Source organism: Sander lucioperca, chromosome 4 (genome assembly GCF_008315115.2).
Source record: "Sander lucioperca isolate FBNREF2018 chromosome 4, SLUC_FBN_1.2, whole genome shotgun sequence".
Lineage (NCBI taxonomy): Eukaryota > Metazoa > Chordata > Actinopteri > Perciformes > Percidae > Sander > Sander lucioperca.
In genome coordinates this window covers 27,213,946-27,229,597 of record NC_050176.1, presented here as the reverse complement: position 1 = coordinate 27,229,597, position 15,652 = coordinate 27,213,946, and the positions used below count along the sequence as shown (strand labels likewise).

The following is a 15,652-nucleotide window of genomic DNA, read 5'->3' as shown; positions in this document are numbered from 1 at the left end:
TAATCTAAAATAACGATTGCTCGATGCCACCGTTGCTAACGTTAGCATCGCTAATTTGCTGCCTGACCTCTGTTCTCTATCTTTCCCTCCTGAGCAGCGGCCATGGCAGCGGCACTGGCTCACGCAGGTCCTTTGGTACCGCCAAAGCCGAATATCTTTGGTACCACCTTGTGGCCACTTAAAACATCCATGAAAAGACCCGGAAACCGGAGTCAGGAGTCGTGTATGGCTGCATCCTGGAGACCTCCCGTCCATTGCCTCCGGGAGGGCATGAGACGGGAGGCTCCAGGCCGCAGCCATACAGTCTTGGGAAACCGCGATAATAGAACGAGACCCGACCTCAGGGTTCGGGTAGATCCATGAATACCTCTACTTGGCACCTGGGCCACGTTCATCCCCGACAAAACGTAGCAACACCTATTTTTTTTAACTAAAAACGGTGGTGCGTTACTGTAAACCAGAGTGATGGTTCTGCTGTAAACACCCTGTTGTGTGCGCAAGCGCTCTGCCTACCACGAGTTGTTTACAGACGCGTCTCTGCTGATTGGGTATCACCGGTGACACAGTTAATAAACTAGAGACACACCCACCAAACGAGAGAAAACCTTCTTATATACCAGTCTATGGAGAAAACATATCTCAATGCAGTTGCTTAATACATCCATGGTTGCACACCGTTTCACACTAGGAAAACAAGTCGTTCAACCAGGAAACCGCAGGAAAACGGTGCACACCGTTTTGAGATTGAACGTGCCCTTGTTTTTTAAGGCAGTTACCATGACTACAGTCGACAAGCGGCAGCTAAGTTAAACGTAAACAGCCCACTTTCAGGTCCTAGCTAGCTAGTTTGTCTCGGACCGGTTGTGATAAAGTTGTGAGAGCTAGTAAGTAGGTTCAGTTCTTTATCAATATCAAATGAAAACTGTTTAATTTAGTCTAACCTATAACGCTAGCTAGCTATTACGCTACCGGAATGTTGAAATTAAATAAAAACAACCGTTAATGTTAAGTTAGCTAACGCTAACGTTACTTGCATCAGAAACATGTAGCTAGCTAGCTAGCTAGCTAAGTTAAACGTTAGCGCAGAACTAACATTAACGTTATTAACCTGAAACGTTTTTTTGTCAATAGTTTGTGCTAATTTGGTTAGACTAACATTTAGTTGTTTTGAAATATGCAGCCATGTGTTTTAATAATAATGTTAGAGGAGCTACCTTAATGTGGGAACCGCTAGAGGAGCCTTTTGCCTTGATTTTAGCCAGTCAACTGGACAATCTCTAGCTAGTTGAGATTTTGAAGGCAGTCCATTTCTCTGTTTTATGGTAATTGGGTAACTAACTAGCTATATAGAGAGAATGTAGCTAGAGAAACAGTACAAGTAGTTCTTTGTCGGCCACAAATAAGTTTAAATTGTTTGTGCAGCTTGTACAGAGCCAGCAGGCCTGTACTACGAAGCGAGATTTGGCGTTAACGAGCTAACTTCAGGTTCAACCCAGGGTTTTCTGTACTACGAAGGTGGATTAGTTGTTATCGGGTTCAATCGCCGTGGTAACTTATCCTGAACGCCTAACCTGGTCGGGAGCAGGTTATGTTGGAGATTAGAGATCAACCGGTGTTAAAGCACCGCCTACTGACCAATCAATACTCGACTGATAACGGCGTCACCGTTCTTAGAAGATCAGCTGGAGCTCGGTGGGCGGAGAGAGAGAGGTGCACTCATAAAAGTTAAAACATTTAGAGACCCACAACCCCGTTAACATTCCCTGATGGGTATCTTTATGAAAGATATAGATTTTCAGCGGAGGGAATTACATATAGGCTATTTGTCGGTTTCTTCAGCCGTGTGTTGCCAATACGCACATCGGTTTGAATTATGTTTTTATGTTTTTTTATTTTCTCTCACGATCGCGTACCACTGCTGGGGTTGCAACTGAAATAAAAGCCTAAAGCAACGACAGTTTATGGAAAGCAAAAGTGTAATTATATATGGTCAGATCTTGTGCCTGACTGATGGGGAAGTGACCAGTTTAGTCTAATGTATTGTAGTGGGTGTACTGTACTGTATATTGGCCAGAATCTGCCTTTGGGGGAGGAGGGGGGCATATCATAGTGGGGGGTCTGGGTGTCCTCCCCCAGGGAAGTTTTAAGCATCAACGACTTCATTTCCTGCATTCCGATACACTTTTATGCACCAATTTATGGTGAAATACCTCCATTGAGCCTATGTGAAGAAAAAAGCACAGATGATAATTCAAAATATATCAAATGGAAAGTATGTTGTTACGTGTCATTGGGCATTTTTAAGTGGGTATATGGAAATCCTGGAGCTTACTATCACGTAGACTACACCACTGGATATTGATAAACTAAAAGTTTGTGATTTACGCATAACAGCGTCGGCATTTTTGCCAGCTTTCCTTCCTGCGTTTTGCCTGTAAAACCGTGTCTGTGTTCTTCATATTTATGTAGAATTATAGTTTGCTCTTCTTATGTAAAATATGCGGCTCTGGTAGATGTTTGCGATTGGTCGTGGTGCGCAAACACCGCCTCTTTTATGTGAACGCGCGCACCGCTGGATTGGGAAACCCTGGGTTGATTGATCTAGTTGATAACCAGCGTCGTGATACAGGTTATGCGGGACCACGGTTGTTAGGGTTAGGTAAAGCCGGATAACTGAAAGAAATCCTGGACATGTTGATCTTGATTCGTAGTACAGGCCTCAGATGCCACAAGCAATCTCAGACATTTCATCACCACAGCATGCTTCATAAACAATTCACATTATAATTTCAACAGCAGGACCAAAACAAAGCAAGGAGGAAACTATACAGCTAGACAACTAGTGCAATCAATGAACGTTTGTTTGTTTTGTACAAAAAAAAACATTTTCTTCATTGATTCTGAATAGACTTGGGAGAAATGGAGACAGGACCGATCCAGGTCAAAGTGCCAGGCAGTAATAGCCAGTCTACAGAGCGCAGAAAAAAGGTTAGTGTGTGTTTAAGCACAACTGTGCACATTGGTGTAGATTTCAGGGGGGGATGCAGGGGATATTTTAAATTACAGAAAAGGTTGTGTATTTTTTACTGTTGCTAAGTTACACCCATAATATCTGTTTTTTTTTAATTACAGCAAACTCCGGATAATAAGCTATCAGAACTGTTTCTGGTATTTTACAGATTTATTTCTTAGAGTGCAAGAAAATTAAGTTTTTCACTCTCAAACTTCCCTGGGGGACGACCCCCAGAACCCATGGTTATAATGTGTCCCCTCCAATGTTGAAACTACACCCACGCCCTTGACTGTGCATATACACATCATACATTGTTTTATGTCTACTGCACATTAGTAGGGCTACACAGTGTCTTTAACAAGTAAAAAAAAAACATATATATGTATATAGTGTTTGAGATTGTACTGCTGTGCTGTTCTCGTCCATGGTCAGGAGCTGCGTAATTTATTGGCTATGTGTGTCGAAGACGAGACTGAACCCAAAAATAACTCGGCTCTCCCTAAACAAAAGCAAGACAGTCCTGACCAGAAGATGATCCTGATGAAACAAGGTGGGTGGAGACAGAGCGGAGACTCACAAGGCATGTTGCAACGTTTGGCTTACAAGGATTGCTTACTTTAGTGTCAACATGTATCTATCTTCTATAGAGATGAAGAGAGACAGGCAATGTGACATTGAACGGAAGAGCGCACAGCTGGAGGTAAATGACTAAGAGGGCCCTTTTTCCCCCAACTCTTTTTATTTGAATTTCACAACAACATTAATGCAGTGGTAACTGGCAGCGACAAATAAGGCATAATTGTGCATCAGTATGTCAGTGACTCTCACGTCCCATACACAACCACAAACCAACCGAGTCAGGTCATGTTAGCAGTGGTGGAAGAAGTATTCAGATCCTAAAACACACTGTAAAAATACAGTAAAAGTCCTGCATTGAAAATGTTATAAGGTAAAAGTATGTAAGTATCATCAAGAAAATCTACTTAAAGCTTTAGTGTGTAACTTTCTGATATTAATGAACGTCCGTTACATTCAAGCCATTGCCAAATGAGTTTCTACAAAGCTAATTAAGACATATATATATCAGCTCCATACAACTCTCTCTGTATTTCTCAGTATGGCTATGTTCAGAAGATTGTCGTCCGTGTCCTCCTTGGCTACTAGCAACTGTGTGGAGGAGGGGTGGGGGTGGTGCGCGATCACGGAAGGCTTGTATCATGTGGATGCACCGACAGAATTGTTGTCATTACTTAGAATTCCTCATGGGGGCGACAGAAACTACGCACTATAGCTTTAAAGTATTAAAAGTAAAAGTACCCAATGCAGAAAAATCCTCACATTTTAGAAACTGGAAACGATCAAAACAGTTCTGTCAATCAACTAAGTGTTTAATCGTCTAATCATTTCAGCTATACTTGTAGACCTATATATTGTAAATATATAATAAAACGTATTTTATAAACTACATGTGTATTATTTGCAAAAAATCTTATTCTTTAAAGTAACTAGTAACTGAAGCTGTCGGATGAATGTAGTGTAAAAAATAAAGTAAAAAGTACAATATTTCTCTCTGAAATGTAGCGGAGTAGAAGTAGAAAGTGGCAGGAAAAGAGAAGACTCAGGTAAAGTACAAGTAGCTCAAATTTGTACTTAAGTACAGTACTTGAGTAAATGTACTTAGTTACATTCCACCACTGCATGTTAGTTATGGAGCTTGTAGAAGTGCTGCTGGGTGAATTTTATCACCTTTGTGCAGAGCCAGGCTAGCTGTCCGCCTGTGTGTTCTGTTTGTTCTGTTTGTTCCATAAAGTAAAAAAAAACAACTCATGTTTACTTTTATTTTCAAACAGAACACAAACCCCGGTCTCCTGGGTACTTCCTACTTTGTTCCCGTAAATACGGAAAAGGCCACTATAAATGAAATATGAGTCTTAATTACTGCTTGAACAAACGACCTATGGGAGCGTTTTTTTTTTTTGGGGGGGGGGGGGGGGGTTCACTCTCTAACGGACACATATAAGAGTTGTATCAATCCTCTCACCCAACTCTCGGCAAGAAAGAAAATTAGGGTATTTCCCAAAATGCCAAACTATCCTTGAACATAAAGACACATATTACATAATAACATATTTTGTTTTGTTTACAAAAGCGCAGATTCTTCATAGATCTAGCTTCTTAATTCTGCTCTCAAATGGCACCAGATTTTACTTTAATTTAAATATACAACATTTTCTAAGTCTCACAAAAACCTGTGGGAAACACTGCACAGATTTAGTTCTTTTTTTATATATAACAATTATATAACAATCTGCCAACATCAGCCTAATATATATTGCTGCACTGTCAGTTAATTCCATGATGACAAAGACTTAGTATGTTGAACAAATGTCTTCTTTTTTTTTTAGGCTTAACCTCCGTCTCCTTACTTATCTGCAATACTCCTCTTACCTTCTTCCCTCCATCCTCAGGCATCTCTGATGAAGAGCAGGAAAGACATTAAGAAGCTGAAGAAGGCCATTATCACAAAGACGGCGCATATAAAACAGCTTGAACAGAGCCTTGAGATAGAGAACAAAATCTCTGAACAGTGCCTCAAGAGGATTGAGAAGAAAGCTGAGGATGCCAGAACACTGTAAGCAGTAGCGGATTCCTTGCCATTGTGACTTAAAACTGAATTCCTTTTTTAAATTTTATTATAATAATTGTAATGTTGTCTCTGTTGTCAGTTTTGAAAAAGAGAACCAGAAGAGAGAAGAGGCAAATTCTACAACTGTGAAGTTAACTAAAGACATAGGGACCTTAAAAAGGTATCATTATCATCATTTAGGACCGTTCTCACCATACCTGTGTCTAAAATATTGAAAAAGCTGGATCAGATCAGAAATAAATAACACTCAAAAAGCTTTAAGACAACACTTAAAGCTAAAGAAGTCCAACTACAAGTATTAGAAAAGAAAAGTCTTTTAGTGACATTCATTCAGCTGAGGTGGTTCCCAAAACGGCTCGTATAATGACAGGGAGAACCCTGCATAAAGAAAGTGATTTACCAATACTGTGCGTGTAAGGAAAAGATCTATAAATAAAAAGTGAGCAAGTATTAATCTGCAGTGAACATGGATAAAATACCCTGTCTTTCTTCTTGATAGTGAACTCGCCAAGATTGAGGATATCCTGAATAAATATAAGAGGTACAAGAACATTTTGTTCAAGCTGTCACCTCCGGAATGGCAAGAGGGTAAGTGTTGAAACCCAGGGAATCAATATGTCATAGATCATAACTGCCAGGGTGATGTTTGGTAATCCCCATGTCTTAAATGTTAACTTTGGTTATGTTATGTGTCTAAGTGACCGATGGGAACAACAGTGTTTGAAATTAGTCCAGTAATAACCCTCATGTTGTCCTCGAGCAAAGTTTTTTTATATCAGAAAAAATGGGATGTCAAAATAAGCGTGAAAAATTTATAAAAAAAAAATGTTGGGAAGAGCAACAAACAATGAATAAAAGTCAAAAACACGGGAAGAAAATGTTGAAAAAAGTGCCCAAAACATTGAAAGAGTGACAAAAACGTGACAAAATGCGACAAAACGTCAGAAAAAGCGATACAAATGTTGAAAAAGTGACCAAAACGATGAAAAAAAAAATACAAAAACATAAAAAACTTTGAAAAAAGCAACTAAAACAGCAAAAGTGTTTTCTTCATGGTTGACGGGAAGACAACACAAGGGCTAAGTAAGACTGCTGCAATGTCATGTTAATTGGCAACCGTGCACCTTCAATTTCAGTGTCCACTAAAAGTGCTTGTTTTGCCACTGACGGGCTCAGATTATTATTCTGACAACATTATAGAAAGGATTCATACAGAGGTCTACTTTATCGTTAAAGATCATGAAACAGCCCCGAAATCGCTATCGCCAAACCCAGACTTCATTTACAAAACACTAATTTTATCATCGTAAAACACACTTCATTCAAAGTTGAAAGGAAAAATAAATAAAACTATCTAAAGTCGTTTTAGGTTGTCTTTCCACTGTTCCAACAATCACCACTCTGGTTTGGCTGATATTTTAACCCTGAATTAACTCATTTACATGTGGAAATGTGCTGGCTCTTTACACGCTAAAAGTAGTGTTTATTTAAATGGGATCTGGTGAGTTTGGTGATGGCGATTTCTGAGCTGTTTCTGGTTAAACAAAAAGGATCTTCCTCTTTAACAAAAAGGTCTATCTCTGTAGGGATCCTTTCCATAATGTTGTCAAGACACTTAGAATAATAATCTGAACCTGTCGGTGGCAAAAACAGCACTTTTAGTGGACGCAAATTGGCCGTGAACATTTATCCTATAGGATTACATTGCAGCCCGGCTTGCGGCTGCCGCTTTCAGCGTTCTCGATCAATACTGGACCAGTTTTTAAAGATTTTTGTTCCCATTAGCCCACAGTAAATACATGGGAAAATAATGTCCAGATTGAAAATACCGAAATTAGCCTTTAAATCTTACTTGGTCTGACTTGTGTTTATCAGTATAAATGAGATGCAAAAAGAAAGCCTCTGTGTAGTATCTGTGAGATTTTCAGGAATTCCTTTAAAGAGCATCAATTTAGTATTGCACTTCATTATCACTGGCGGAGTCACGAGAAAAGATTCAAAACAAGACTTGATGCAGCAGAGGGCGTAACTTCGGGTTCAAAATTGGGGGGGGTGGAGATCGTGAGTTAAAACAAGCGACAAAAAACATCAAAACAATTGTTTTAAAAAAACTTGAGAAAGCGCAACAAAAACCCATAATTATTATTGGGGGGGCCCCATAAATTATGCCTATGGTGATGTGAACTATAACATGCACACAGGTTCAGGGTCCAGTCCGGGTCCAGTTGTGCCATCCAGCAGGGATGCCCGCGACGACACTCTGTAAGGAAACACCAACGCACTCACACATCCATGACCATGACGCACATCCAGTATTTGTCTCGTAAATTCGGATGGAGTGGTAAATAATAAGATCAATGATCTAGACTATGACTTTCATTTAGTTATCGGTATAAGGCAAAAATCATCACAGTATAAAGAAAAACATACTTTTAAAACTAAATTTAAAATCTAAAGACTTCCAACGCTCCATGTAGGTCTTACTTAGTTTTTTATGTGAAATATATATATATATATATATATATATATATATATATATATATATATATATATACAGTGCTGCTCATAAGTATTCATACCCATGCTAAAGTTGACTAAAAAAAGGAATAAAAAAATCATCTTTTGGAAATTGATCTTAATGCCTTAATTAAAAAAATGAGGAAAAATCCGACCTTTTAAGGACACCAATTTGTTTTGTGAATGAATAATGTATTGTAAATACTAGTATTGTATTCAGTTAGCCTAATAGCTAACTGAGAAAAGATCCATATCAATACAAATCAAACCAGCTATTAGGCTAACTGAAATAAAACCGTGCCAATCTCTAGGTATGGTGAAGGCTATGTGATGATGTGGGGCTATTTTAATAACAAAGGCCAAGGGAACTTTATCAGGATGCATAGTATCCTGGATCCATGAAATAACTGGCCTTTAAAAATAAAAATCTGCCTTCCTCTATGGGAATTTAACATAGGGGTATGTATAATTATGACCCCTGTATTTTAAGGAAGAACATTTATTTATTTACAATACATTATTAATTCACAAAAAAAATTGGTGTCCTTAAAGGTTGGATTTTTCCTCATTTTTTTTAATTAAGGCATTAAGATCAATTTCCAAAAGATGATTTTTTTATTCCTCTTTTTAGTCAACTTGACCATGGGTATGAATACTTATGAGCTGCACTGTATATATATATACATATATATATATATATGGGGCTGAGCAATTCATGAAATTTTTATCGCAATTTTGATTTTGGCTCCTAACAACAAAAACAATGTTATCGTAAAAATGATTATTTGCACATTACATTTTGAAAGTAAACTCTTATTTTGTCTTGTGTTCTGAAGGAGAGTTCAAAAAGCTCAACGGGAAAAGTATTGTATATTATATTAAAAGTATTAATTTCTCCCTGTTGAATTATTTTATCATTATGCTTTTTGTTGCTGCCGTTTCATAAAGCTATAAGGAATCTACCAAATGTCAGACACATATCATTACACATCTCTCTTTCTTTGGCATTGCGGGGTCAACAGCAACAGCTCAGAATGTGAGGTCAGTTTACCCGCAGCAATACCTATTTTTTTATTATCTTGAGTGTTTATGTGCAGCCCTCACAGTGTCTTTCCTGCAGGAGAAGCTGGAGCTGTACTTCTCTGATCCCCAGCAGCTTCTGGATCGGATGGCCGAGTTGACGGAACAGAACCTGTGCCTGATTCCTCACTCTACCCGGGTGGACGAGACGCTGCAGGAGCTCAAGCAGACCATCGAGGCAACCTGGAAGAAAATGTAAGCATCATATCATCCAAAAAGGCAAAACTTGTGACAACAACAATCTCATCCGATGCCAACTCCTCTCTGTCTGTAGGAAAAAGGAAGACGAGAAGTTAACATTGCAGGTGAATGACATGGAGGACAGAATCAGAAACGAAACGGAGAGAGCTACTTTGCTCAAAAAGAAGGTTCAGCTCCATGACTCCCTGAAAACACAGGACCAGGTAAGGAAGCAGGACGTGCTGTACGTTTAGTGACTACGGAGCCCCTAAAGGGACGTGGGATTTATTTATTTTCTGATGCACACAAGAAACTTTCTAATTTGCACGAGAAACCAATCTGAGTAGCAGTCAGAATGCCTGCCGAGGAGGAGGTATTCATCTTCCTGAAAACACAAAGAAATGTACCTGATAGTGTCATCAACAAACTTAAAGATGATAGGTAACTGTTAACTGATTTCATGCTGTGAATTTGAAATATTAACTTTAGCCACAAAACATTAGCAGTACTCATTTTGCTAGCCTTAGATGGGTTTCTTGTGAGCACGAGATACTTTTGCATGCGCACCAGAAAGTTTCTCGTGCGCACAAGAAAAAGAAAAAAAAGAGTCATGTCATGTCCCCTTACGGGCTTCATAAGCGACAACATCCCCCTCTTTCAAATCTCAAAGCTGCACTTGGCAACTTAAAATGGATTCATTGGGGGAAAGAAATAGAAATAGTAGAATAGTAGAATAATAGAAAAAGAAATAATTTACTGCAGGGGTTTTCAATGTTTTTTTTAAACCAAAGACCCCTTAACTGAGAGAGAGACAGAGCAGGGACCCCCTACTACATATATTGTATAACATTTAGTTGCATATAAAAACTAGGCCTACAATAATGTATAGGGCGGCCTAAAGCCTTTATACATCATTTGTTTTGCATAGAATACTAAGCTATTAAAATAATTTTTGGCATGATTTTATAAATCATGTTTTAATGTTTAACATTAAAACATGAAATCCTTAGGATGAACTGTATCTGTGGATGGCCTTAGTGACTAGCTATAGGCCAGTAAGCCTGTCATCAGTGGGGATTTATATATGCTAATATGTCGGATTCATGTTAAGACAATAATTTGGAGTGACTCTGAGGACCCCCTAGGGGTCCCAGACCCCCTGTTGAAGATCTCTGATCTACTGTAAAGTGGCATCATTAAACTACACACGATTTTGGAACGTCCTGCCCGAGGAGATAAGGCTCGCAGAATCAGTGAACTCTTTTAAATCTCTTCTCAAAACCCATTTTTATGAACTTGATGTCGTTATTGCTATTGATTTTTAATTTTGTTTGATTGCTTATATTTATATGCTTATTTTGTCTTCTCACGACGGTTTGTGTCTTTTTTTTTTTTTTTTTTACCCATTTTTCTCTTGCAAATGTTTGGCCCCACTCTTTAGCTGCCTGTTGTTTTATTTACCTCTTCTGCCTGGCTTTGTCTGTCAAAGCATTTTGTAATCTCTGTTTTCAAAGGTGCTTTATGAATAAAAGTTAATATTATGTTTACATGACATTACATATTCATTGTATTCCGTATCCTCCTCCCCTTTTTGTCTGTCCCACCTCCTCTCCGTGCCTACAGGACATTATGTTGGATGCTCTGGGTGCCAAGGTGACAGAAGTGCATCGCTGCTGCGTGGACAGCCGCCTGACCAACCTCAGCACCTTGGAGAAGCTGTCCAGCGTGGAGTACCGTATGACCGTGGTGCTGGAGCTCATCGAGAACATCCCAGAGGAGGACCTGGAGACACTGAGGATGATCAAAGACAACGAGAGGAAGGCTAGGTTAGTCTCACTGAGCGGCCGGACAGTCGGCCTGTAGTCTTTAAGTCATTCAGGTTTAGAAACGTATATTTTTCATTAATGTATGTACGTAGCTTAGAGCAGAGATTTTCAATAAGGGGTCCGGGACCCCTAGGGGGTCCTCAGAGTCAGTGTAGGGGGGCCTTCAAATTATTGTTAATTTTTGAACATTTAAAAAAAAAATGTAAAAGTCCTAACATGAATCCAACATATTTTTAGCAAATATAAACCCCTACTGATGATAGGCTTACTGGCCTATAGGTAAGCTAGTCACTAAGGCCATCCACAGATACAGACTGTGCCACATGTATGTGTTACATTAAAACATGATTTATAAAATCATGCCAACAATTAGTAGGCTATTTTAATAGCTTAGTATTCAATGCACTAAAAAGGTATGTATGAAGGGTTCAGGCTGCCCTACACGTTATTGTAGGTCCAGTTTAATATGCAACTTCATTTTATACAATATATATAGTAGGGGGTCCCTGATCTGTCTCTTTAAGTTAACGGGTCCTTGGTTTAAAAAAACATTGAAGACCCCTGGCTTAGAGGACATGGCATATTAGTGAATATTTGGTATATTTCATCCAATGCGATCAGGTTCATAATTCTTTGTTTTTTACAATTTGAACCAAAGAATTCCAGGGCTGCAACTAACGATTAACTTTTTTTAAATCAATTAGTTAGAAAAATGTGGATCAGTGTTTCCCAAAGCCCGAGATGACGTCCTCAAATGTCCCGTTTTGTCCACAACTCAAAGATATTCAGTTTCCTGTCACAGAGGAGAGAAGAAACTAGAAAACATTCACATTTAAGAAGCTGGAATCATAAAAGCATAAAAGAAAAATGACTCAAAACGATTACTCCGTTATCGCAATAGTTGACAATTCATTTGAAATAGTTGACAACTAATCGATTAATCTTTGCAGCTCTAAAGAATTCACATATTTTCTAGTAGTTGTAGATTAGCTTAAACAGACGTTTGTTCACTGCAGTTTACAGGATTTTCTTTTGACAAACTTAGTTTATTATTATGCTTCCTTCCACTAAAGAAAAGTACAGAAAAAATGGGCAAATGAGCTTATTATTATGCAGCAGGTCAGCTGGTGAGTCCCTCAAAGTATAGTCTATATCCTTGACGTTCCACTTCGGGGATTGCTCCGGTGCCGCAGGAAATTCCACCGGATGCATTTCTTCTTCGCCTTCTGCTTTCTTTGTGTTGGAATTTTAATTCCGGTGGATTTAAAGCCCCTGACACACCAGCCTGACGGGCCGACAGTCGGCTCCCCGAGGTCCAAAAAGTGCCTCGGAACACACCGAAGCGACGGCGACTTGAGCGTACGTTCTGCGGGTGCGCGAGACGTAATACATCTCCATAACAGCAGGCGGCGCTAATCTGTATTGTTGCCCAAAAAATGAAAACCAGAAATGACGAACGCGTCACGTGAGTCTGGCTACAAGCTCGTATTTTACGAAGATAGTTCACCGAAACGTGTTTCTGAAAACATTTTAAGTGAGACCAACCGGGTTGGTGTGTCAGCGCCTTATGAGGACTATGGTTAACTGCTCCTCAGATCTCTGCAGGGTAAATCCAGACAGCTAGCTAGACTATCTGTGACTATTGGTTTAAAGAAATGCCAACAAACCAGAACACGTTTTTCTCCCATCCCAGAATGCTGTGTGGACTAGCCAGACCTTCCTCCACAGCGCTGTGGAGGATGGTCTGGCAAAGCGAGACTACTCAAAGTATTATTTATGCATCTGCAAATAGTATTTTTATCATTGACTGTTCTCTCAATTATTTGAAGAATTGATTGAATATTACAATAATAATAGCAATTCATTACATTTATATAGCGCTTTATCATAGACACTCAAAGCGGTTCAGGGGTGGGGGACTACTCTATATGTTGTGCATAGCATGTACAGTATGAGTGTAATAATAACAGTGTGGGGCGTTAATGTTTGAATCAAATTTGGACATTGTGAGCAGAATAGTAAATTCAAGACTGGCTTTTCTATCTTCAAACACAATGATAGAAAGACAGTGTACCTTGCAAACTAATGTAAGGAGCTCTGGATAGAGATGTTTCCCCAAAGAGTGTTGTTGTTACATGAAAACCCACTTCTCTTCCTGCTTGCTATATCATGTTCTAGGCAACGTGAAGAGCAGCTGAGGCTGGAGATGGAGAGAAAGCTAGAGATGAAGAAGAAGTGCTTTCAAAAATCCCACAGTGACAGCAAGAAAATAGTGAGTCTTTCACTTCAAAATGAACAACAGCATTATGTGAATTTTGTATAAAGTTTTCTAATCACACAACACAATCAATGATATTATTAAGAGATCAGTAACACATTCATTTGAATAGTGTGTGTAGTCTGGATCGACGGACGTACATTTCCGGAGTAAAGCCCGAAATTCGGCGCGTGGCTCACGCTTGGGCTGCAAAATATATTGATTTTTTTTAATCGCCATCGGGATATCAACTGGCGCAATAAACACATCGCAAAAGACTGCGACATATCGCGGAAGGCACTACGAGATTTTTTTTGTGTGAGTTGAAAGAAAATGTAACTTTTAAAATGTAACTGTCGTGGCCGGTTTGGCTCAGTTGGTAGAGCAGGCGCACATATGCAGAGGTTTAGTCCTCGACGCAGCGGCCACGGGTTCGACTCCGACCCGCGGCCCTTTGCTGCTCTCTCTCCCCTTTCATGTCGTCATCTGTCCTGTGGAATTAAAGGCCTAAAATACCCAAAAAAATAATCTTAAAAAATAATGTAACTGTCACTTTATTAGTTGTGCCTTTTTATATTCAATTCACTGTTCAGATTGTTCACTAAACTAATGTTGGTTTGTTTTAAATTCAACAATGAATTTTTATTTATTTCAGCAGAAAGCAACCTAAATGCAGAACTGAGTATACTTTTAATATCTGTTCATTTATCGCAAGTAATATATTTTTTTATTATTATTTTAATTTGAACATTTGTATGATTTTATCAGCACCTTGGTGCTTCTTTGTAAAGCACTTTGGTCAGCTTAAGCTGTGTTTAAATGTGCTCTAGAAATAAACTTTACTTAATAACTAATATCGTTATTACGATATTCAACGTTATCGCATATCGCACATTTTGCTCATATGGTGCAGCCCTAGCTCACTCGCAGAATGTCCGCTCTCTGATCAGATTATTTTTGACTCAAACGTGTAGTCGAAGCAGTCAGAGAACTAAACCCCGGAGGATGCTAAAACCTCATCTTCTTATCTCTTAGACTGGAAGAAGGCTCATGCCCAGATGCATCCCTCTGGGGCAGAAGGGCAAAGTCAGCGCTGAGGACAACGCTCCTAACGAGGATGAACTCCATGCCTTCCTCTTCACCGCCGAGGACTCTTGAAGTGTATGAAAATTCACCAGTTTTCCAGAAATAATCTGATTGACCACAGCCAGTGCAACCTCATTATCCAGCTTGTTTCTTTTTTTCATTGATACTCTTATGCTGTGACTTTTATTTCTGAATATACATTGTTTTGTATGTAGCCTTTCGTTTTAAAGTGCTCATATTATGCTTTTTGCCTTTTCCCCTTTCCTTTATTGTGTTTATATATATATATATGTTCACGTTATAGGTTTACAAAGTGAAAAAGCCCAAAGTCCACCCCAAAGGGACTTACCATCTCCAACAGAAAACACTGTTCACAAACTGCTCCAAACAGCTCTATTGTAGTCCAGCCTTTACTTCAGAGACAAACGTGGTCACTTTGGAACACACGTTATAATGCTCGCCTAGCTGCTAGCATGGCACGCCCTCATACTCTGCTTCTGACTGGCTAGTAGTCCTTACCTAGGTACTGAGCATGTGCAACTCCAAACAAAGATGGAACAGAAGTGAGATGTCTCACTCTGTAGCTAAAACAGAGAGCTCAACACACAGGGTGAAAAGAGGAGCTGCAGCAATTTGCAGTACAACAAAAATATGTTTTTTGAAAATTAAACCATGTAAACCGATTCTGATATAACCTCTAAATACAATTATGAACCTGAAAAGGAGCATAATATGAGCACTTTGTTTTTTTTTCACGGCCACATGCACTACGATGCACGCACGCCGGACCGGCAATCAAAACAAAGAACAGAGAACCTCAGATTACAACACACACAGAGGGAGCGTGAACTCATTCTCTGCTCAAGACGCCAATCATCCACTATATCATTTAAAGCTAATGTCTGTTTGCAGCTTTAATGCTGAATACAGTCCCTATAAACACAGGGATATAACAAACTGGAGACTGTAAAGTTAGTAATTAAAGTAGATATGAGTAGTGGAGACAGAAATGGTAAATGAATTCTACTCTGACAGGTGTCAGTGGG

The 15,652-nt window shown here is 39.2% G+C and overlaps 1 protein-coding gene across 5 annotated transcripts; it reads left to right on the top strand.

Annotated features, from left to right (window-relative positions):
* Positions 1–664: 664 nt before the first annotated feature.
* On the top strand, positions 665–14,741 carry LOC116049918 (coiled-coil domain-containing protein 38-like). Of its 5 annotated transcripts, none has more exons than XM_035999962.1 (14): positions 665–888; positions 2,909–2,988; positions 3,446–3,563; positions 3,661–3,713; positions 5,482–5,645; positions 5,740–5,820; positions 6,160–6,248; positions 7,862–7,922; positions 9,200–9,218; positions 9,298–9,452; positions 9,532–9,660; positions 11,051–11,263; positions 13,442–13,535; positions 14,556–14,741. In XM_035999962.1, exons 2-14 carry the CDS (start codon positions 2,920–2,922, stop codon positions 14,676–14,678), a joined length of 1,368 nt encoding a protein of 455 aa, XP_035855855.1. In that variant the 5' UTR covers positions 665–888; positions 2,909–2,919; the 3' UTR covers positions 14,679–14,741. The 5 variants fall into 5 exon arrangements, with proteins under 5 accessions (XP_035855855.1, XP_035855854.1, XP_035855853.1 ...); XM_035999961.1 differs by having other exon boundaries at positions 666–881; positions 2,902–2,988; XM_035999960.1 differs by having other exon boundaries at positions 666–884.
* Positions 14,742–15,652: the final 911 nt, after the last annotated feature.

Bases quoted from the DNA above. Each gene is read 5' to 3' on its own strand.
- LOC116049918 (XM_035999962.1), top strand. From the start codon at position 2,920: ATGGAGACAGGACCGATCCAGGTCAAAGTGCCAGGCAGTAATAGCCAG. The intron at 2,989-3,445 runs GTTAGTGTGTGT...GTCCATGGTCAG, and splicing joins CTACAGAGCGCAGAAAAAAG to GAGCTGCGTAATTTATTGGC. The intron at 5,821-6,159 runs GTATCATTATCA...TCTTCTTGATAG, and splicing joins GACATAGGGACCTTAAAAAG to TGAACTCGCCAAGATTGAGG.